General features: G+C 52.8%; 1 protein-coding gene across 1 annotated transcript in view; it reads left to right on the top strand.

The window, feature by feature from the left end:
* Window positions 1-12,754: 12,754 nt before the first annotated feature.
* BICRA (BRD4 interacting chromatin remodeling complex associated protein) overlaps window positions 12,755-21,215 on the top strand; it is a 16,121-nt gene continuing 7,660 nt past the window's right edge. Inside the window, exons 1-5 of the mRNA XM_085319227.1 lie at window positions 12,755-12,835; window positions 14,337-14,379; window positions 15,046-15,111; window positions 16,581-18,566; window positions 21,065-21,214. Of these exons, the coding sequence (XP_085175353.1) occupies window positions 12,795-12,835; window positions 14,337-14,379; window positions 15,046-15,111; window positions 16,581-18,566; window positions 21,065-21,214 (2,286 nt within the window). The 5' untranslated portion in view covers window positions 12,755-12,794. The remainder of the gene's footprint in view (window positions 12,836-14,336; window positions 14,380-15,045; window positions 15,112-16,580; window positions 18,567-21,064; window position 21,215) is intronic.

Below are 21,215 nucleotides of genomic sequence, written 5' to 3'. Positions count from 1 at the left end.
GTCAGTGGTTTCTGTGAGAATGGAAACCCTAAGCCAGAGTCTCCTGAGCTGCGGGGCTGCGGTAGCCCGCTTCATTTTAATGCTACTTTTATAGTCACTTGCCTCCTGGCAGTTTGAGTTTTTCTGATGCAAAGGTATCTGTCACAAAGATCTATAGCTCATATCCGTACAGGTTTTTTTAATGTTTTAAAGCTGTAAAATGTGACACTTAATTATTAAAAGCCTGTTATGTTTACATTAGCAAATTGAGCTTGCTAAGACATTTGCCCTCTTGTATTTTGCCCTTCCATGCCTATCYTCATCAGAGTCTCAAAGCTCTCTCTAAAGCAGGAGTGGTTCAACTTTAGTTTATATCTGAAGTATTAAGTCAGTAGTATCCCAACATTGCAAATGGAGTTACTGAGGCACAGAGATAGCTCTTAATTGTCTCCACCGTCCTACAGATTAACTTATGTGAAAAACACTACTTTGTCCTTTACGCTTTCTCATTGCCCCTTCAACTACCTAATTTTTCTGCTTTGGTTTAAGTTCTGTTAAGATAGCAGAAATTGGAGGGGGGGAATATCACTTTTTTCTCACCCCACCACCCCCACACACATACAAATTGCTATTTTAGGTGCATATTATTTTTATTGTAATTTGTTAATTTGTTTTTCTAACTTATTTTTGATCTTTTTTTCACACAGAAAAGATTCTCATGCAGCAATTGTAAACTTCTGCAATAGATGAGATAAGTTTGCTCAGTTCTGTGTCCATAATGATCAAATGATCCCTGCTCTCCAATTTTAAATATTTAATAGTGTTGAAATTGTGCTTAGAGCAGTACAAATACAAAGAAAACCCAAAGAAATTTCATGTTAAGACTCCAGTGTTACACTGAATTTTTGTCTGACAAGGTGCTTGTCCCCAAGATGTTTTTTTAGTTGTTATTTTTCCATCTCCCCTTTCCRTGCTATATTTCATTCTCTTTCTACTTATCTGTAAGCTGCAGCTCTCTCAAAAACTGAGTCTAGCACTGTTACAACAAACAGTGAAGCAGAGGGGATGCTTTTGATAAATTCTAATATTATGTTCCATTCAGTACTGGGGCCCCAATTTGTTAGGCAGTTCTTTTTCCTCCAGCAAAAAGAACTTCCAAAGGTGAAACTTCCTGTTCTGCAAAATAGATTTGTATGGATATGGTGGAGGATAGTGCTAGAAAACAGACAGGCTGCAGTTCTGCGCGGACTGGGGAGAGGATCCGCGTCGGTCATTAGTTTCTGGGTTTATCGTCTCTCTGCCATCCARCCTGTGGTCCGGCTTAAACATCGTTCTCCTCTTAATGCACGTGAACATGATGGGCAAATGTCTACGGGGGCGTTCAGCCGGTCCTGTCGTTCTTGGAAGATTTGTCCTGCTCGTCGTTTGGTACTCGGCATGTTTTAATGAACCCGGTAACTGCTCCCGGAGCCTGCTGGCCRCCGGCGCGGTCGTGCTGCTCCGGCTTTTGGCAGGCTTGGGAAGCTTYGCTCTCGACCGGCGGCGGCGAGGACGCGACGGCCAAAGAAGGTGCAGGGACAGCTGAGCACGTCCCCTCCGTTGATGTTAGGTGTTGGTCAGGCTTAACGGCAGGACGTACAGGACGCTCRTGTAAGTCGAATATGCGCCAAGGCAACAAAAAATTTCTTCACAAAACCACTTCTATTACGTTCTTCATTAAATAATCCCAGCGTTAACATAATAGTTAATTTTGGAGGGGGTTGGGGTTTCTGGTTCGTTATAGGCACCACCGAAGAGGAAAGGTTTATTCCTGTTCTTTGGTTTCCCACGCATGAAAGTTGTGTTCATCCTTACAAAGTGCTCTGATAACTTAATCGTCCYGTATCTGGCTTTCATAATTTAAAAATGGGGAGACTTCGCGGTCGCATATCAAATCTGTGTTTTTAGGAATACTTCTGCTCTACTTTTCATCTCAAGACTTTAAAAATAAACTTGCATGGTTTCAGAAATTCTTCTCGTATAGGTAAGTATTTTTTGATGATAGAACCAAAGCCAAAATAAACGCAGTGGTACACAGCGAGCGTGCGAGTCCCGGCCGGGGCGGACGTGGAATGCAAACCTCGCGGGTTTTGTCCCAGAGCGGAGCGCAAAAACGCTTCCCAGAAGCGAGGAGTTTCTGAGGTTTCGGCTCTCAGTTCCTCGCCGCAGGCACTGGCTGTGGTACTTCCCTTCCGAAGCAGGGAAGCGTGAAAMAAGCTCTTGCCTTCGGTTTTGCTTCGTATTCCCTTTTTATTTTCATTGCTTGCTAACTTTCTATACACCGTTTCCTGTGAGAGTTTCACTTTAGAGGACTGATGTTTTTTATAGATTGAGGGATYTGGTATTTTGAATGAAGCTAAATTAATCCGGGAAGCTAGTATGTGGCAGGTTTTTGAGYTGGGGCAGCAAACCGAATACTATAAATCCAGGTTTGGGCTTGCTTACTACATTTCACTAGCTGTAAAACCTGTGGTATCCTAACACATCCTGCTTCCTGATTGAAATCCTTTGATGCCCTTGGTGCGTTCATTCTACGTAATTTGTTACAAAGCACATTTATTACAGTAGTGCTTAGTAAACTGGTATAGTCTGAAGCCTTTTTGGCATTCAAAAAGGGGCAAGGTGTAAGCATGAGTCATCTCAGATCACTTATCAATCACTGATTTTTGTATTTTCTTATCACATACTTGTTTTATATTTCATTCTAGCTCAGCAACAAAACAGGTGCATGAAATCCAGCAAATGACATGCACCCGTTAGCAAATCAGCATAATTTGTGTATTTTTGTTTTGGACGCGTTTTATCAGCTGACATCCTAAAATAACATCTTGGTTTTTCTCTAGGCTCTTCCCCCATCCTCTGGTGAAGTTGCTGCTCGGAGTTCATGGCATCACATTCATTCCTATAGCAACAAACTGTTGCGCTCAAAACACTGGGTTATGGTGATGCTGATGTTTAACTCTTCTGTAGCACTCTTTGCCTGCTTAACACATTGATGTATACAAATAAGTAAGTCGTTTTACTGTGTGTGTGTATATGGGAAATTGAGGCTGGTGACGTTGGCAGTTTGCAAGCTGGCACCTTTGCACGTCCTCTCTGGCTTGTAATATTCTGTGATTATTTTGCCATTCAGCCAAAACAACATTCAGCTAAAAAGTAGTTTCTGTTACATTGAAGACAGTTGTTCTTTATCAAATGTTTTCCCCTGCATTCCATCAAATTTGTAATGTTTTACCATACATTGCTTGGGATATTTTCTCCCATGAACATAAGTGTTATCAAAAAAAAAAAAAAAGGAAAACTTGCCTATAAAAGGCTATCAAAATATTTGCTCAGATGTGCTATAAGAAACCAGTACAACTAGAAATACGAAATATCTATACTTTTGCTTATTCAAAAATACACCTACACACTATACTGCTTTTTAGGAAGATATAGAAATTGTTGTAATTTAAAGGTTCAGCTTGAAGGCTCTTACCCCAAAGAAACAAAACCGAAAAAGCCTCCTACCCGGAACCAGGAGGATTAGGATTAACCTCGGCTTCCTGAGCTGCCTGCAGCAGCGCTCGTAGASCACTGCGCGCAGGGCACGAGTAGTGCAGGCTGGAGGAAAGGTTCCCGCTGGAACCGAGGCCGAGTCGGCGCCGCTGTGGGCTTCCCACTTGGCCGCAGTCGAGTAGCGGTTGAGTAGCTCCTTGGCTCGGCCCTCGTAGGGTCAGTGCCACCGCGGACCAGGCAGCTCCCCCGCTTCCGTTCATGGCACTGGGGAGCTGCAGTGTTGGTGAGGGTTCAGGCCACGCGTGCCTTCGTCTTCTCYGGAAGACAACTTTTTAACTAACTCTTTTTTTTTGGGGGGGTAGGGGGATGCTTTTTTAAGATTAAGGTAARATGRAAAAAATGTCCCTARGGGCAAAGAATGTACACGTGGAAATCAAATAACCTTGGTGTTGATCCCAATATTTGCTATTTTGCATCTAAAGTTGATGACTTAATCTCTCCTRCTTCATTTCTGAGCTTTGTAAATTTGGTGAAGTGCTCGTGATCTTTGGAAGTCGTTACAGAGGGACTAAGTATTTGTTATTTTACATTGCTATTTATGAAATGGAGAATTTCTTACGGCAATTTAAACGCTAGGGCTAGTTTCAGCGTTGGGTTTTTCTTTTTCTTTTTTTTTTTCTTTTCTTCCAAGCTGTTGATTTTCTAGTTTGGCTTTTCACAAAATTACTGTTTCTGCTGAGTTCAGCTGCATCGATTGCTGACGTCTGTTGGCCGTGAATAAATTTCCTAGATTAGACGGTTCAAATTGGCAGAGTGTTTTTAACGTAGAATCCCAAATTCGCATATTCTCAGATCAACGTAACAATCATTTTTGATGACTTTGTTCTGTTTACTATGTCCATATAAAGSCACCTCTCGGCATGATGCATCTGAAGATTAAAAATAAAGTTGTGGGTCAGGACGGCGGCGCGTTAGGAGGCCTGGATGGGACGGGGCACCAGGAGCCGCGCGCGGAGCTGCGCTCCGTCTCCGCTTGAGCACCCTCGCAGTCGGGTCCCGCCGGGCTCGCTCTGGCGGCCGGGCAGCCCCTCGCTGCCTGCGCCGCTTTGCTCTTCCCACTCCGTATTTGCTATAATGCACAAACCGAAGCGAGCTAGAAAAGCCCGTCTCGTATGTCTTGTACAGCGGGGGATTTTTTGTCGCTGCATCATCGATACAAACTACAGTTCTCTGGTCTCACTGCTGCTAAACCCCCGTGAAAAAGCAGCGAGGAAAAGTCCTTCGTGAAAGAGCCGAGGAGCTGACTTGATTGCTGCCCGGTTGCAATAACTGCTCTCCGTGCTAAGTTCTGGGGAGAATTACTAGTTTTTTCTTCCATATTTGAAGACAGAGGCTCTCTCACGCTGCCGTGCAGCAAGAGCAGAACGGCTTGACAAAGGGCGTGGAAACAAGGACGAGAAGTTGCTTTGCAAATTGGGTATACTTAGACGTTTTGATTTAATTTCTTTAAGTGGAGTAGAAGGAAAAGTGCGTGTGTGTGTATTTAAAAAGTGAAGGGGAGGGGTGCTGGTAATTAATCATACCCGTTCATCTACGCCAGTCTGACAGTGACTAGCTGAGTTGTCTCACCTGAAAATAACCTAATTATTCAACTCATTGAAATCGGAATAAGGATGCCCTGCCAATTAAACAGCATTTCTGCTCGTGACTCTTCCTGTGGGAAAGCAGCTTTGAAAGGAAATATTTGGCTCTGCCTTGCCGAATTAGTGAGCGCCAGATTCCTCTCGCCGTTAGTCATTCCTGCCGCTTTCCTCCCGAGCGAGCGGAGGCTTGAGCTCGGGGCCCGGCGTAGCCGGGCTTTTCTGCCGCCGCAGGTACAGCTCCTCGGCTTCAGGAGCGGGGCTGGCTTTTTTCCTCCTCCTTTTCACCATCCGTGGGGCCGCTTAATAACGCGGGTGGCAAATCTTAAGGACTGCAGTGTAGTCGTGGAGCAGCTCCACCACCATTTTGTTGTTCCAGTAGCTTAAATGTAAATAAAAAGCCTTTAGAAGCACCCGTTAGCAGGACGTTGTAGACTGAAAGGGCTCAGGATTAAATTCTTCTGCATCTTTTCATGTTGAATAGTTCCTCACCGTAGGAACAGCAGTGTGACTTTACACGATGCAATTTTAATAAGTGTGGCAAAGTGGACTTTGGAGGAACCGAATCCATCCATAGCGTCCTTCAGAGCCTCTGCTTCAGATGCGCGGAGTCGTTTTGCGATGCGAAGAGCGCAGACGTGCCAGTTCGTCCTGCTGCTGCTTGCAGTTGCTCGGCTTTGTAAAACGCGGGTCTCTGAACCAGGTTATTTGCTTTGTCTGCCAAAGTTTTGAGCCGCTGGAGAGCATCCACGAGAAATTCAAATGGGGGAAGGGAATAATTGCTTTGCAAGGAGCCTCCCCTGTGTAGGAGTTCAGCACGCTGCAGAAAAGACAGAGTTATCTAGTGGTTAAAAAGCAGGATTTTTCAGACCTTCTGGCTTCCTCCTCTGGCTCTTCGAGTAAACTCCGTGAGACCCTGGAAAAGTCATTACCTTCCCGCGCCCCGGCTGCTTGCCGCTGCTAGATGGGATGTTTSTTTCTAAAGCGTCCTGAGCTCCGAATAAAAAGATACTATGCGATTTTGAGTAAAGTTACTATATAAGGCAGAAAAAATGCTTTGCGGTATGTTAGATGGTGCTACTGAGACGACGCTTGTGATTTTGTTCYTCAAGAGAGGGAGAAAACGCGACTGTAGAGAACTGGGAATACCACTGAACGAGCAGAGGGGCRACGCGTGCTCTTGTAATCAAGGTGCCTGGTCGCAGGAAAGCTTTCTGTTGACGAGGAAGTCTGTTGTGCTTTAAAAGCATGTCTTATTCCTAACGTCTGCTCTTTAATAAGCTGGAAAGAGCCAGAACAACTTCTTTGCCAACAGGCTTCACAAAATGCTTTTAAAAATTAYGGTGACCGGAGCTCATGTCAAATGTAATCCCAAAGATTCTTGTTTAGCATAGCGTCCCAAAAGTTTTAGATAATTAACATATGGCTTTTGTCAATTCATGATGTTTTAATCTTTTTTTTTTTTCTCCTACATGTTTATGTGCATGACTTGGATCCGAAGGACGTTCCTATCTGGGATTCCATCAGGATTCGGGGCTGAGTCTTGCTTAAACAAAAGCCACTTTGCATGGTTTTCAGCTCTTAAAAAACAACAGCAAAAAAAAAACTAGAACAGAAAAATAAAACCATAAACACAAGCCAAGCTTTTGCTTAAGTGCGAGTTGACGAATGCGTGTAGAGATGGAGAGCGATGGGAAAGCGGCTGCGGTCCCGAGCGTGCGGCCCTCGGTGGGCCCGGGAGCTCTCGGCGGCCGCTTTGGGCTGGYGCCGTGGTGGGGTCCGGCCTGGCGACCTCCACGGCCGCAGCGCCACGAGCACCTTCCTCTCCYGGGCGCGTTATTGCCCGGAAGAGCGCGTGAGCCGCGACGCCGAACCGCACGGGTCGGTCCGCCTGGTCCAGCGTCCTGTCTGGTGGAAACGTGCCCCGGCTGTGCAAAAGATGCCAGGGAAAAAAGAAGGGGAGAAAAAAAAACAAAAAAACTCCTCCTGCGGTTGCTTATTTGTATGCAATTAAAGAATAATTCTTTATCTTCCCGCTGCCCCGAGCGGCCGGCGCCGGTCGGGAGGGCGAGTGGCTGCCGCCCTGCGGCGGAGCCGCCGCTCCCGCGCGGAGCCTCGCGCGCTCGGCCCGCGGGATGAGCCTGCCCCTTCTTCCAGCCRTCCCTCCCTGGGTTAGAAAGCAAATGCCTGGGAATCGGTCCAAATATGTCACGTTACAATGCAGGGGCCTTTCCTATGCTGGAAGAGGTCCGGAGGCTTAGCCGTGTTGGCAGCCTCTCCTAGAAGAGGCTCAGTTTAAACCTGCAAAACGGTTCTTTTCCTGCGTGAGTTCTGTACCGGCTAACGCGGCAGTCTGCAAGCATCCCAAGACTCGGGGCGGCTCTGGGTACACGCGTGCCTACGCTTGGATTTGTCCGATGTAGCTATGTCCAGTATAACTGGATAGCTCCTGGAAGTTCCCTCGCACGCTTCTCCCTCCCCTTTYCTGCGTCTTCCCCGGTGCTAACCGGCGTAGCTTTGCTGAAGTAGCCTGGGCTGGAGCGCGAGCGTGGAGCTCGCCCGCCTAACAGCGGCCTCGGCTTGGTTTACGAAAAGCCAAGAGCGAAAGTCAGTTTTTGCCCGTTTCCATTCGAAGCCAAATTTTCTTTCGCCGCTCGCTTGGCGTTCGTGGAGCCGCCGACCGCCCCGCAGACCTGCCTCCTGCGCCGGCGTTCCCAGGGCTGCTCCGTGCTCGAGGCCTTGCGGGAGAGAGAGGGGTTAGAAAACGAGCCCGGTTAAAGGCTGTTTAACTTACCTGCGAGCGATAACAGCTTGTATCTGAATGGTAGCTTCAGAAAAGAGCGTCGTAAAGAAGTGGTGGGTTAGACCAAATCCTGGATATTTGCAAGGAGAACGTAGGCGATTCACCTTGCTCCTGTGCTTAAAGCGATCTGTGTGTTTGTGTTTTTTTCTTTTTTAAGCATTTGAGTTATTTACAAGATTTAAGACATAGAAAAAATAATGAAATAGAAATTTAACCCTCGCTTAAGAGCTGTGGTTTGAACTCCTGGTCCCGGAACGATGAGAAGCTAGCAGCCTCAGAGCTGGAAACCTGCTAACCGCGCTGGCTTCTCCGATTCCCTTTAACGTCTCGCAGAAACCACCGGTCGCGTTCGTGGGGCCTGAAGGGGTTTTTAATGCACAGAAAGAGAAGCCGGTAGCGGTGGGCTGATGGCAAATGAATACGCGCGCCCAGTAAAGCTGTCCTGTTTCTGTTCGGCACGTTTTTGTTTTCAGTTGCTCGTAAATAAGCGCTTCAGAAATGGCACGAATATGCGCACGTGGTCGCCTGGACTCTTTAACGCTGATAACGTTGCTGAGAAGAGAAGCTGCGAAAAGGAGAGGGGATTTCTGTCTTGAAGTGACTCTTGAGCGCTTCTGGCCTCCCCGTAACGTCAGTCCCCAGGCCCGCTCGGGGGGAGGGAGAAGGTGGGAGCGCGTTTCTCGGTCGCARTGTGCAGAAGGTCGCTCGCCGCTGCCGGGCTGTTCGGGGGATCTGCGTGCCATACGCGAAGGACTTGATCTCATCGCGCCTCGGGCAGGCCTGGTGCGGGGAGGACGAAGCTCGGCGCCGGCRTCTTACTGCAAGCTATTAAAAACTGCGAGGCGACGCGGGAATCGGCCGCAGARGCGAGGCGACGCTCTTCCGCCTCCCGGCCGCGCGTCGGTAACGTGGCGGCGGTGCCGGAGCCCCGGGTTCGATCGCGGCAGCGTTCGTGCAGCCCGGTAAAGCCGCCCCTGCTTTGCAAAGAGTCGCTTAGCTCGCACCGGAGCTTTCCCAGAAGTTAGCTCGTGCCTGTTGGGTTCGCTGCAGCCAAGTCCGGCGGCGCGAAGCCTCCTCGCCGCGTGCGGGCGGTTCGRTCGGCCGACGGGGCTCCGGTTCCTCCCCTGCGACCTCGGCGGAGGGAGGCGGCGGCGGCGAGCGGCGCCTGCGACGGGCAGTAGTGACACCTCCCGTGCGCCGCGGTCCCTGCATCTCGCCTGCCGCCCCGGGGCTTGGGGCTCGGGCGGTCACGCGGAGCCTTTCGCCTGCTGTGCATTTTGTGGGGAAAACCTGAAACTGTTTGCTAACAAATTCCCTGCTCTGCGACGAACGCGCTTTAAAATCTAACGTTAAAATTAACATATGGGCAGGGAGGGAGAGCTGCCTTTGAGAGCTAGCAAATGACGGTGCTCTAAAACGTTAGCAGAACCCSCCTGAGCGACGGGCCCTTCTGCTGGGCTGCCTTCCGCGCTCTTTCCCTGCCTGTTCTTAGTACCTGAAGTTTCTGGGCAAAAATACAGAGAAACCGGGGTTGTAGCTGGTCGTAGATAGGGAAGTGCTAAGGAGAGAGGACACCAATATCCCAGCATCCGTAGCATCTTCTCCTTGGTTTTGTTTTGTTTTGTTTTTTAAGGATTTGGGGTTTTTTTTCTGCTTCTGTAGCATTTTTTAAATTCTTCTGACCGTGTGGGTGAAACTGGTGACAGTGTGAGCAAGCAGGCGAGTGTAAAAGGGCTGAACGAGTCTCACATAGGCAGTTGCCTTTTAGCTCACCGAATAAAAATGACGATTTTCAGTAAAGAAATCTTTCTTTTGAATTCTGGTGTGCAAGGAAGCAGGTTAAAAAAGACAAAATCTGACCCACACGCCCTGTCCTAGATGCCGTGGTGTTTTGGTGGAGGCGAGCAGTGGGTCTGCAGGCGGAGCTCCTGCTCCRTTTAAAGGTGCCAAGAGTACACCTAAAGCTTATCGCTATAGCTTAAAACACGGTAGACGCAGAAGAGGATATTTATGTTCTTGAGGTGACGGTCATCTTTGCAGTCAAGCAGTCTTTGAGCTTTCCTTTGCTGTTTACATTATTCACTTGCTGACCTGAAAATAATTACAGGGAAAAAAAAAGCTGTTAGATCACCCAAAAACATGGACTTCGRTCTCTTTGAGATCATTTTTCCTACGTCTTTCTCTCTAAGGCAATGAGTTTCCCAATTTTATCTTTACTGCCTACTGATGTAACTGATTCTTTCTCTTACTCCATGTGTTTTTGGCTTTTTATTAGCAGCATCTCGCTAGGGAGTTGGACGCTGCCGTGCCTGTAAATTCTGCGCAGCCCGCAGCTGCGGCGCAGACCCAGGAGAGAGGGAAGTGCCAAAAACCCACCGTTTTCCAGACCCAGCCGTAACAAGGGCTTCGCTAAGAGGTGGCTTGATGCCAGGTTGGAGGTTGTTGRAAGAAAATCCTCGGTTTCACCTTCTGAAGCAAAGCGCTCCAAAGCACGATTTGCCAGAGGCCGTCGCGGCGGTGTGATAAATTAGCACGTGTGGTACAGTGCGCGGCGTCCTAAACGTTAGGTATTCCAAAAGCTTGCCTTTAGGTGGCTGGATCGAATCGAGATCACCTCCCGGTGCGTCTGCCGCTGCAAGCAGCTGCTCCGTTGAAGTAGCGTTGAAGATCCGGGATCCGCCGCCGCGGGCCCCTGGCCGGCGCTTTCTGCTCGACGGGTTTAAGCCCGAGGTCGAAAACCCTTCTCGCGCTGCTAGGGAATGCCCTGGCCAGCGGAGCTTCCGAGAAGGAAACCCAACACCACGTTAGGAAAACGGCAGCTGAAATCCATCCGGGAGCTGAAACGCCGGTAGCACTATTTTTGCTATCCAGCTGATAGGAAGGTTTGGTATTTAAAGGAAACAATCTGGGCGCTGCCGAAGGCAGGTATTTCTGAAACCCACGTTTGTTTGGGACCTTTGGAGGATGAAAAAGCGCTGACGCTGCTTGTGCTTTCTCTTCTCTCACTATTTTTGCTTGTAGAAGATGAGATTTTAATTTTCTTCTTTATCCTTTTTGAATGATCCAAGTTTGGTGCGAAAACACATCGGAAGYGGGTAGCGCAGCATCCCCCGGCCCGGGGAGGGCTGGAGAACGGCTCCTTGTAGGGACGGGAGACTCGGAGGTGGGGGCGGGCAGACATCTGGGCTAGATCCAGCCCACCCTAGCGCAGCACGGGCACCCCTGGGTGCCAAGGGGCTCCTCCTCCCCGACACGTTCTCATCGCAGGAGGAGRCCTGTGTCCTCCTGGCAGGGGGGAAGCCAAGTGCCTGGCAGTGCCCAAGAGGCGAGTGGTGCTTCCCRAAGCTGGGGCGTTTCCTTGTTGCCCGTTTCTCCTCCTTCTCCGTGACTTCCCCCGACGCTGCGATGATACTTGCTCCTTTCTGCCTGGTGTTCCGGCTCTCGGAGCGTGGTAGCCGCACAGTTGATCTTCAGACAGTTCTGTCTCGCAAAGGTCTCTGGTTGCACGACCACCACCTATGCTGAGCGGGTAGAAAATAAATACTTGGTTGGATTTGATTGTTGCCCTTGATGAATAGCATTAAGCCAATAGCGGGTGCACAGTCCGTAGCGTTAAAACAGAGGAACGGAGCCGCAGGTTCCCCGGGGAGGGTGCGCTGTGGATGAGCGAGTGTCCCAGCAGAGAGGTCGCGTCTCCAGCACGCTGTTCTCAACATGGTCAACGCAAAACCTGTATCTGAGCGCTGAACCTCCGTAGGGCATCAACCTTATTCCAGCCCACGAGGTCGTAGACCATCACCTTGAAACCTCGTTTTGTTTCTTTTTGTTTTACCCAGCTCAAACCTCTGCAGATGCGATGTTACGCTTCACGTCCATTAGAGTAGGTGGCTCCCAAGGCTGCTATATCCAACCATTTAAGTTTTCTATTTGAAGTAGGGAACCTCAGCGTCGTGCTTTGCTTGCAATCCAAGTGACTACGGTTTGCAGTTGTCGCGGCTTCTCTAGGATTGCCTTCCACGGAGGCGCTGCGGGCACGGAGATTGCCTCGCGCAGTTCTCGCGGTTGGCTGGGGAGCTTCGCTTGCATCCAGAAAGCAGCGTGTGGATCTGCGATGCTCTCTTGGCTCTCGTTTGCACGGAGGAGTGAGTGTGGGGAAGAACGGAAGCAGGTGCTCTTTCGTTCCTGAGCTTACAGTTGAGTGAGAGCTCYGAGTTTCCCGGTCGTCCCTTCTCACGCTGCCCGCTGCAAGGGAACGAGCGCCGAGCGGGGCGGCTGGGCCGCTCTCGGCTCCTCTTGCAGAGAGCACCGCCGGAGGGAGCGACGCTCGTGGCGTTGACTCTCATCGTCCCCCAGCGCGCGTCGCCTGCTCCAGCCCCGACCGTCTTGGTGGACCCGCCTCTGGGCTCGCTCCCGTTTGTCACCCTCCATCCTGTACYGGGGAGGCCCAGACTGGTCGTGGTGGTCCTGATCCCGTCCTCCAGACAACCTCAGGAGCCGACAGCCCGGTGCTCGGAATGGGCCCGAATACACGGCCGCAAAAGTCATAACTGCGGTTGTACTTGCGGTCGTGCTCTCAGGGGCTGAAGCCCGAAGGACCCTCGGCACCCAAGCGAAAGCATTAACGAACCGAGGTTACCTGACAGTCATGAGCAAGGTGGAASGCGGTGTGTGCACGGAGGCAGGGCTGTGTGGGAAGGAGAAGCCTTTTGAAATGCAAAGTGCTGTGTTTGGGATGCAAGGGAACAAGGAGCAATGCGTGAGCATGATGCGTGCCGTGTGACGGTTCTGCTTTCCTACCAGTAACGTGGTGTCTCTCTCCCCTCTTTTCAGTTGACATGGATGATGAAGATGGCCGGTGCTTGCTAGATGTAATTTGGTAAGTAGTGCCACATCGTGAACACGAAGTCCTGGTAATTTATGAGCTTTTATGCTATTTTTGAGGGAGGTATAGCGGTAGGAAGGGAATTTCTGCTGCAGGCGATTTGTAGGCGATCTCAGTCCGTCACCTGCGTTTCTCCAGTGCGGGGCTTGCTGTCCCAGAACTTCTCTGCAAGAACCTGTCAGCGTCCTATACCCTTCGGAAAGGTCCCTTCTGCCACTGCTGGATTTGCACAGGCACCTTCTTGCTCTTCCGTTTCCTTAGCTGCTTTTTCTCCTGGGCACGAATGTCTCGCCCTGGTGTGGGCGCCCGCGAGCCTGTCTCGGCTTCGCTTGCCCCCTCGCCTTTCCCCRCCACGTGCCAGCTCCGTGTTGGTACGACCCCAAAGGGCTGGCGCGCGACGTGATTTGGCTGAATTTGGTATTGAGCCACATGTAAGGCTTGCTTGCAAACTTCTGAAGCTTATAAGCCTGCTGTTATCCTCCTGGCGTGAAGCTCAGGTGGCTCTGGGGCTTGGGGGTGTTTGAACAGCTGCTACTGAGAACGTTTTACCCAGCTCCTTAGGTGAGAAAATACTAGGTTCTCCCTGGGCATCCCCTGTTCTGTTGGTTCCACCTAATATGGAATAATGTGGATAAATCCGATGTTGGTGCTGTTTTACCAACAGCGATGGTTTTTAGGTGGTGCCTGTGCTTGGAAATCCAGGCTCCGTAGTCCAGGCCCAAAACGCCGCGGCAAGGCGCTTGCTGGAGAGGAGGGGACGGCCGAAGCCGTCGTCCCCGCTAGCCGGGGGCGCTCGCTAGCTGGCGGCCCCAGGTGAACTCGGAGCAGGTAGCGTTTCGGCAGACCGCTCGCGAGCAGCAACGCGGGCTRATTTTCCCAGGGGGTCGTTGTGATTGTGCAGCTGTTGCCAGCGGTTCAGTAATTAGGGCTTTGCAGCAATAACAGGGGAAGGGGAATCAGAAAGTGTCAGTGACTCAGGAGAATTAAAACAAAAACAGAAAAATTGTTGCGTTTAAATACCTATACGTTACGTCCATACTAAAGTATATCCGTGACAGTATAAATCAGCCCATCACTAATCCCAGCATTTCAGATCTCTCATCTGTTTTTGAATGGTTGTTTTTTTCCCTAAACACACGTATTGTTTTGACCTGGAGCGGGTCTGCCCRGCGTTACCCGGTGGCGGTGGCCACGCCGCCCCACGGCTCCGGGTGCCTTTGGCGCCCGGCGCCGCACCGCGTCCCGCCGCAGAGCTCTGCGGCGTTCGGCGAGCAGGCCTGCTTGCAACCAGAGTGCTTTGAACTGGTTGTGCTTCCCGCTGTTGTGTGCTGAGGAGCGACTGCGATGCCGCAGTGAACCGCGGACGCTGCCGGCAGTCGGAACGCGAGGGGATTCAAAGTGATGTTAATGCATTAATTAGAAACGTATATTTTGCTCCAGATTCAAAGTGGGTCATGTGTTCTTTCCTTAAATAGTTCTGTATGTTGTTTTGCAGTGATCCTCAGGCCTTGAATGATTTTTTACATGGATCTGAAAAGGTGAGCAATGATTTGTTTTTATTAACTAAAAAAACTTTCTTTAAAAAAACAGTTTAAATGCTAATGAACTTCCAAAGAAAGGAGAACCTAACTTCAGAACCACTCTTAGATCTTAGGACTCTTTCTAATGAGAGCAGCGAGCAGGACTGCGCAGGGGATGATAGGCGTTTCTCATCTCCCAGCTCCCGTCCTAGAAGCTGCGCGGTGCAGAACGGCGTGAAGTCGATAGGGCTTTGCTACGACGCAGGGAGCTGCTTGCAGAGAGCCGCCGCGCACGGCACGACACCAAAGTAGCGACCGACCGCGAGCTCGAACCGGCGGCGCTTCGGTGGCCTGCGCAAAACGCGTCGGGCATCTTTGTGCTAGGCAGCTGCCTGCTTAAAAGGTGCCGCCGCCGGCGTCTGCCTTGAGTAGCCGACTGCTCCGCGGCCGYGTGGAACAAACCACCTTTTCCAGCCCGGCTTTTGGGACCCTTTTAGATGAGATTTGATGCCTGCTGGCAGGAGGCGGTGCATGGGAGGGGAGCTTGCCCTGCCGCTGCCCGGGCGCCAYGCGCTCTGTGCGTTAGAGATCATCCGCTTCCAGTGGCTGCCAGTCAGCACTGAATTCATTTTTTTTTAATATACTATATTTAAAGAAAGTAAAATAAAATCTTTTTAATTACAGATTGACAGTGATGATCTCCTGGACAACACAGGAGATGCAGCCAGTGCCTTTTTTGAAGGTGCTGGGGTATGTATTTTTTTTAATTTATACTTGGGGAATGTTAGTTTGGAAACCTTTCCCTTTTTCTTTTTGTTTTTGTTTTTGTTTCGCAGGCTTGTTTTTAATCTGTTTTCTAGGTTTAGCAAATAGACAGGATGCAGGGATTATTCCCCAAGATTTATAGAGAAATAGCTCCAGTAGGTACCCCGCATTTCAGGGGAGAAAAGCCAATTTCATGCGCGCATAGAAAGTCCGTTTTCTGCTTTCAACTTGGGAAAAGCTTTGAGGATAGAAAATAAGGTGAAAAAGAAGAGAGAGGTAAAAGAGTTCTCCCAGACCTCAAATTGAGTTGGAGGAATGTTAGTGCTTAAAACAGTTTGAGGAAACATGTCTTGTCACCTTCCCCTTAGCTTGTCCTTAGACTTGAAGGATACTCCAGTTTCCTTGCAGGCCACTAGTGCAGTGAAGTTGAAATAAGTGGAAATAGATTCTAAAAGTCCGCGTTTTTTTCCCCCACCYCACAAGGACATGGGTTACGCTGTCACTTTTTCTGTTTGCAGTTGCATCGTAATAAGAATCTTTATTTTTTTTCTCCGTTCCTGTTCACATTGCACTTCRTTTTTACAGAGAATTTTAATGAAACTCCTGATGCTTTGCCGTAYTTGTTGGAAAGCCGAGAAACTCTTCTGAAAGTTGAGATTTAGCTCTATCCTTGGATCTACTAGAAAATGGGAACGAACAACTTAAAATCAATGTTTTACCAAACTTTACCTTGTAGAGATGTCTGACGTTAGAGCGCCCGAGGCTTTTTCTGCCGTTTTTTGTGGTTCTTAGCAATGCCGCCTCCGCTGCCTGCTCCCCGAGGGCGAAGGAGCCTTCCCTCCGCGCCGGCGGTGAAAGGCGGCCGGTGCCTTGCGGTAGTGGGAGCACGTGCCCAGCCGGGTCACCTGCTCCTTGGGCGTCCGGCGCAAGAAAAGGTGGGGGGCGGGCGGTGGGTTTGGCAGTTTATTTCAGCACATGGAATTTCCACCGCTGGTTCAAGCAGCAGCTTGATTTTAGTCTTCAGCTAACTCAATAAGAAAAGCAAGAAATATTTTGTGAGCTCTATTGTCTCTCCGCATCCGATGGCATTTTATAGCTTAAAGCCAAGGCGCGGTGAAGCTGCTCTTCTGGAGGCCGTTAACCAGCTCTGCCACTGGCTTGCTTTGTAACTTAAAGCAAGTCGTGCCGTGCCTGTCTCGCGTGCTCTGAAGCAGTGCCGTGCRTTTATCTGGGGTCTCACAGGGCCGGCAAAATGCTTTGCATATTTACTAAAGTAAAGGTACAGGCGCATAATGGAATCGTTCACCTCGTTAGTTCTGCGGTGGCTCACGAAAGCTGGTCTTACAGTCCCAGTAAGGGTGCAGAGCAGCTGAGAAAGATGTAAAATCCCCTTTCATGTATTTGAATTCAACGCTTCCTTCTTTTTCTTCTTCCCCCGACCTTAAATCTTTCAGCTGCATGTGCAAGAGTCCTCTGGCAATCATCTGAACACTGAACAGAACCAGCCCACAACAAGCGTGGACCTCGACTTTTTAGAAGATGACATTTTGGGGTCGCCGTCCAGCAGCGGGRCGAACCTTCCGAACTCGGACCAGCCCTGCGACATCCTCCAGCAGAGCCTGCAAGAGGCGAACATCACGGAGCAGACGCTGGAGGCTGAGGCTGAGCTGGACCTGGGCTCCTTCCAGCTTCCCACGCTTCAGCCGGTGGTGCAGACGGCCTCTGATGGCACCCCGCAGATCTTCTCCAGCGGGGCTGACTTAATTGGGCTGCAGCAACCTGCAGTCCTGACGCATCAAGCGCTGGTGCAGCAGTCGGTAGGAGCAGATGTTGTTAATAAGGCCATCAGCGTTCAGCCTTTTCTCCAGCAGGTCGGCTTAGGGAATGTCACCATCCAGCCAATTTCCAACCTTCAGGGCTTGCCCAATGGAAGCCCGAGTGGGACACTGGGAATTGGGCCGATTCAGGTGGTTGGGCAGCAAGTTATGGCCATTAACCAGTCAGCACAGCAGATCATTGCAAAACAAGTTCAGCCCTCCCAGGTGGCCACCATGCCTGTTGGCAGCTACATCACCCAGACTGCGCCTGAGCARCAGCAGGTCACCCTTGCGTCAACCGGGGTTTCTCCACAGAATGCTGGTCTTGTCATCCAGAAGAACCTGCCGGCGGTGGCCACTACAACGCTGAACGGAAACTCGATGTTTGGCAGCGTGTCCGGTACCCAAGGCTCCCAGCCTCTCACTGTCACTTCGAACTTAAGCAGCCCCTTAGTGCAGGCCCAAAACGTGATCATCCATAGGACGCCCACGCCGATTCAGCCCAAGCCTGCCGGGGTCCTCCAGCAGAAACTCTACCAGATCACCCCCAAGCCCTTTGGTTCCAACAACACCACCTTGACCATTCAGAACGAAGCTGCCCTGCAACAGCAAAAGGCCCAGCAGAACCTGACTTTCATGGCGGGTAAACCAGGACAGAACGTCGTGCTGTCAGGCTTCCCCCAAGGGCTTCCTGCCAACATGTTCAAGCAGCCTCCGCCGCAGCAGCAAGCCCTCAACAAGCCCATGAGCGTGCACTTGCTAAACCAAGGCAGCAGCATCGTCATTCCRGCGCAGCACGTTCCTCAGGCCATGCTGCAGGGTCAAAACCAGTTCCTGCTTCCCGGGCAGATAGCAGGCGCCTCTGCTGTTCAGATCCCCCAGCAGCTCTCGGCCCTGCAGGCCAACATGGGAGGGCAGATCCTGACCACCTCACATCCTAGCGGGCAAGCCCATATCATAACTAGCCAAGGGCCCGGTGGACAGCTGATAACCAACCAAGCCTTGCCGGCCCAAATCCTCACCAACCAGAACATAGCCAGCCAGCTGAACCTGGGGCAGGTGCTCACCTCGCAGAACGCCCACGGCACCGCGCACATCCTCTCTGCCCCCATCCAGCTGCAGCCGGGCCAGGTGGGCCAGCCGGCTCTGTTCCAGATGCCCGTCTCCCTCGCCGGCAGTTTGACCACCCAGAGCCAACCCTCGGTGGCCGCCTCGCTGGCCAGCGGYGCCATCAACCAGACGGGGCAGACGGTCATCCAAGGCGTGACACTGCCCAACCAGGTCGCCATGCTGAACCCCGCGGAGAACCTCAACCAGGCCGTCAGCATCCAGGCGTCTGCCACGAGCAGCAGCCAGAGCCCAGGCCTCATTCAGCCGCAGCCCGCCTCCGGCACCGGCCTGCTGCCTGGCGCCGAGCAGCCCTCCATCCTGACCGTCCAGGCCGCGGCGCAGCCGCCCACTCCACTGCAGCTCAACGTGCAGCCGGCGCCCGCGCAGCCGCCGCCGCCCGCGACCTCGCAGCCCAGCCCCAGCCTGGCCGCCAGTCCCGAGAAGATCATCTTGGGCCAGGCGGCTCCGGGAACCGTCATCAACCAAGACTCCATGCAGATGTTCCTGCAGCAGGCAAGTGCGGCGCTCGAGCGCTCGGAGAGGGGCGCCGAGCGTGGCGGGGGGGTGAAAAGCAGCGGTTTCGGGCATCCTTTGCAGGCCGCGCGTGCTGGAAGCGCTCCTTTGCGGTCGTAATTCTTTACTGTGAGCTGCCCGTGATGGAGCAGTCCGCGCTGCGTTTGAATCTGAAGTTGCCAGCAGTGACGAGCAGAGAGGCCTCGGGGTCCCGCTGGCCGTCACCGAGCCTCCGCCGGCCGCCACCGTACGGTCGTTCGGGGGCCGGTCGGCAGCGAGAAGTTACTTGTTGAGAGGTTCATCGGGATCGCGAAGGCCGCCGGTGCGGCCGAGAGCCGGCAGCGGGCCGAGCGGGGCGGGCAGCGGGGCCGGGAGCTGCTGCCCCGGTGCCTCCGTCGCCCGGAGCGTGGCGGGAGCTCGGCCCCCGCCTTTCGGCGCCACGTTTTCCACCGTCGCTAACTTGAGTCTGGTTTTCACAACCGGCGGAGATGCCTCGCGCCCCTTGGAGGAGTCCTGCTGGCGGATGCGCCTCGGCGTCACCCGTTCTTGGGGGCGTTTGCCGGCCCTGGGGAAGCCGAGATGGGCTCAGTAGTGAGTGCAGACGCGTGACGCGTCTTACCTCGTCCTGCGTAAATCGATATAGTTCATTTCACGTGTTTTAGGCGTCCGATTTCAGCCACCGTGGGTCGTCTTCGTTCTTGAAGTCATGGTGATAGTGGCAGGTCCTGCTCCAGAGCTTACCRCAGCCCCTGAACGAGGAGAGACGTGAGAAGGGAGTTAAATCTCTTTTTCTTTCCTCGTTCTTTTTTTAACGACAGTAACGAAAATAAATGGGAAACTTTAAAATTCTCTTTTTAACGTTACTGGCAACACAGGTATGGACGCGTGTAGTTTGGCTCTTGACGTTTCATGTATTTCAGCGTAACTGAGACAMGGCAGCTGCTTACGGCTGAAGCCGAGTTAGTTCGTGCTGCCGCCGGGGAGCTAAGAGGCGCGTGGCGAGCTCTGCGCCCGCGCTGCGCGAGACCTTCCGCTTCTGTCCGTCGTCCAGCCGAGGCAGAAATTCAAGTTTGACCATTATTGCGTGAAGCTGCGAGCACGGGGGGCTTCTCCCCRCGTTTCGGTCGGGGCCGTGGGGCGCGCGCGGGCGTTGCTGCGCTTCCCCTCCCRGCCGCGCGCTGCGGGTTCCTGGACGCTGCCCGTCCCCAGGCAGCCGTTTCCCTCGCGCGCGGTAGCTTGGATCGGCCCAACCCGAACGCCGGCGAGGAGAAACCGCCGCACCGGCCTCCCGGGGCGGGAGGGACGAGGAGCAAACGCCAGAACGGGTTTAGTTTTGGCGACTTTGCCGAGGTGCCGCTAAYGCGGCGCTTCCAGCAGTGCGGGGGTTGGACGGCGAAGAGCGATGGAGGGAGGCGAAGGAGAAGGACCCGCGCGGGCAGGCCGTGCTGGAGGAACAAAAAAAACCCTCCTGATAAACCCGACGGTTTCCTAAAACCAAATCTCATCCGTGTTCCGACACGTGCGCCTGTGTGAAAGTGAATATCGGAGCGGGGAGCGCCGCGGGGCACGGGAAGGGTCTCCCGTCGATGGTTTTTGGCATGCTGAGCTCCCTCCGGTTCGATTTTCGGGGCCGGATCTGCACGTAGATGGGAGCAGGGCGAAGCAGAAGCCGGCTGCGGTTTGCTTTCGAAACCGCGGCAGCCGGGCCGTCGGCGTCTGGCTCGCCGTAGCGGAAACGGGCAGGTGAACGTGTTTTCACGCCGCGAAGGAAAACGCTAAGAGGAGGGAGGCGATCCCCGTGCGCAAAGCGTCCCCGCTGCCGCCGGCTCGCCTGCCGCCGGCTCGCCTGCCGCCTGCGCTAAGCCCTGCGCCGCCGCCGCGAGCTGCCGTCTGCCGCCCGGGGCTTTGCTTTACTCTTCTCTCCGACTCCGCTCCGGCGGCGGTGGGTAGCGAGGCCGCGCGGGGCTGGTCGCTGAGGCGCTCGTGGGAGGGTTGCCCGGAGGCGCAGCCAGGCTGGGGCTGCCGCTTCCTCTGTTACGGGCCTTTTTCCCCGGAAATCTTTAAAAAATGCTTCTGGACCGAGTCTCCTTCCAGGGAGCTTTAAGCAGCCAGGATCCTTTTAGGGCTATTCTTAAAAATCCCGGCCCCTTTCCCACGGGAAGGGGGAGCAGCAGGTGCGCCCGGGGCGGCGCAGGGTCCGCGGAGAGGAGGGTTTGTCCCGCCGGCCCGGCGCGGCGGAGGCCGCTCGCGGGGCAGGAGGCCGCGGGCCGGGGCGGCACCGCCGGCAGCGGCGGCGGCTCGCTGCAGCCCGGGCTGGGGAGGCCCTCGTGCTTCCAGCCTCAGCTCCGTCTCCCACCGCCCRCTTCTAAGGGCCGCCGCAGGGATTGCGCCCTGGGCGGGCGAGCGAGCTTAGGGGAGGCGTCGGAGCAGGCGGGCGCCGGGCGAGGAGCCGCTCCTGAGCCGCCACTAACTTCTTCCTCTTTCCTTCTCTGTTGCAGTTACCCGCAGGGCAGCAGAAGCTCCCTGGAGCCTCCCCGTCCCACGCGCTACCTCATCCTCCCCTGGGCGAGAGTCCGCAGCTGCAGCCTGCCCACCTCGCGCCGCTGCAGTCGCCGCCGCCGCCCCGGCCGCCCTCGCAGCCGCAGCCCC

Source organism: Rhea americana, unplaced genomic scaffold (assembly GCF_003343005.1).
Source record: "Rhea americana isolate MKP2758 unplaced genomic scaffold, rheAme1 scaffold_577, whole genome shotgun sequence".
NCBI lineage: Eukaryota > Metazoa > Chordata > Aves > Rheiformes > Rheidae > Rhea > Rhea americana.
The sequence above is the reverse complement of the archived record's forward strand: the minus strand, read 5'-3'. Positions and strand labels throughout refer to the sequence as shown.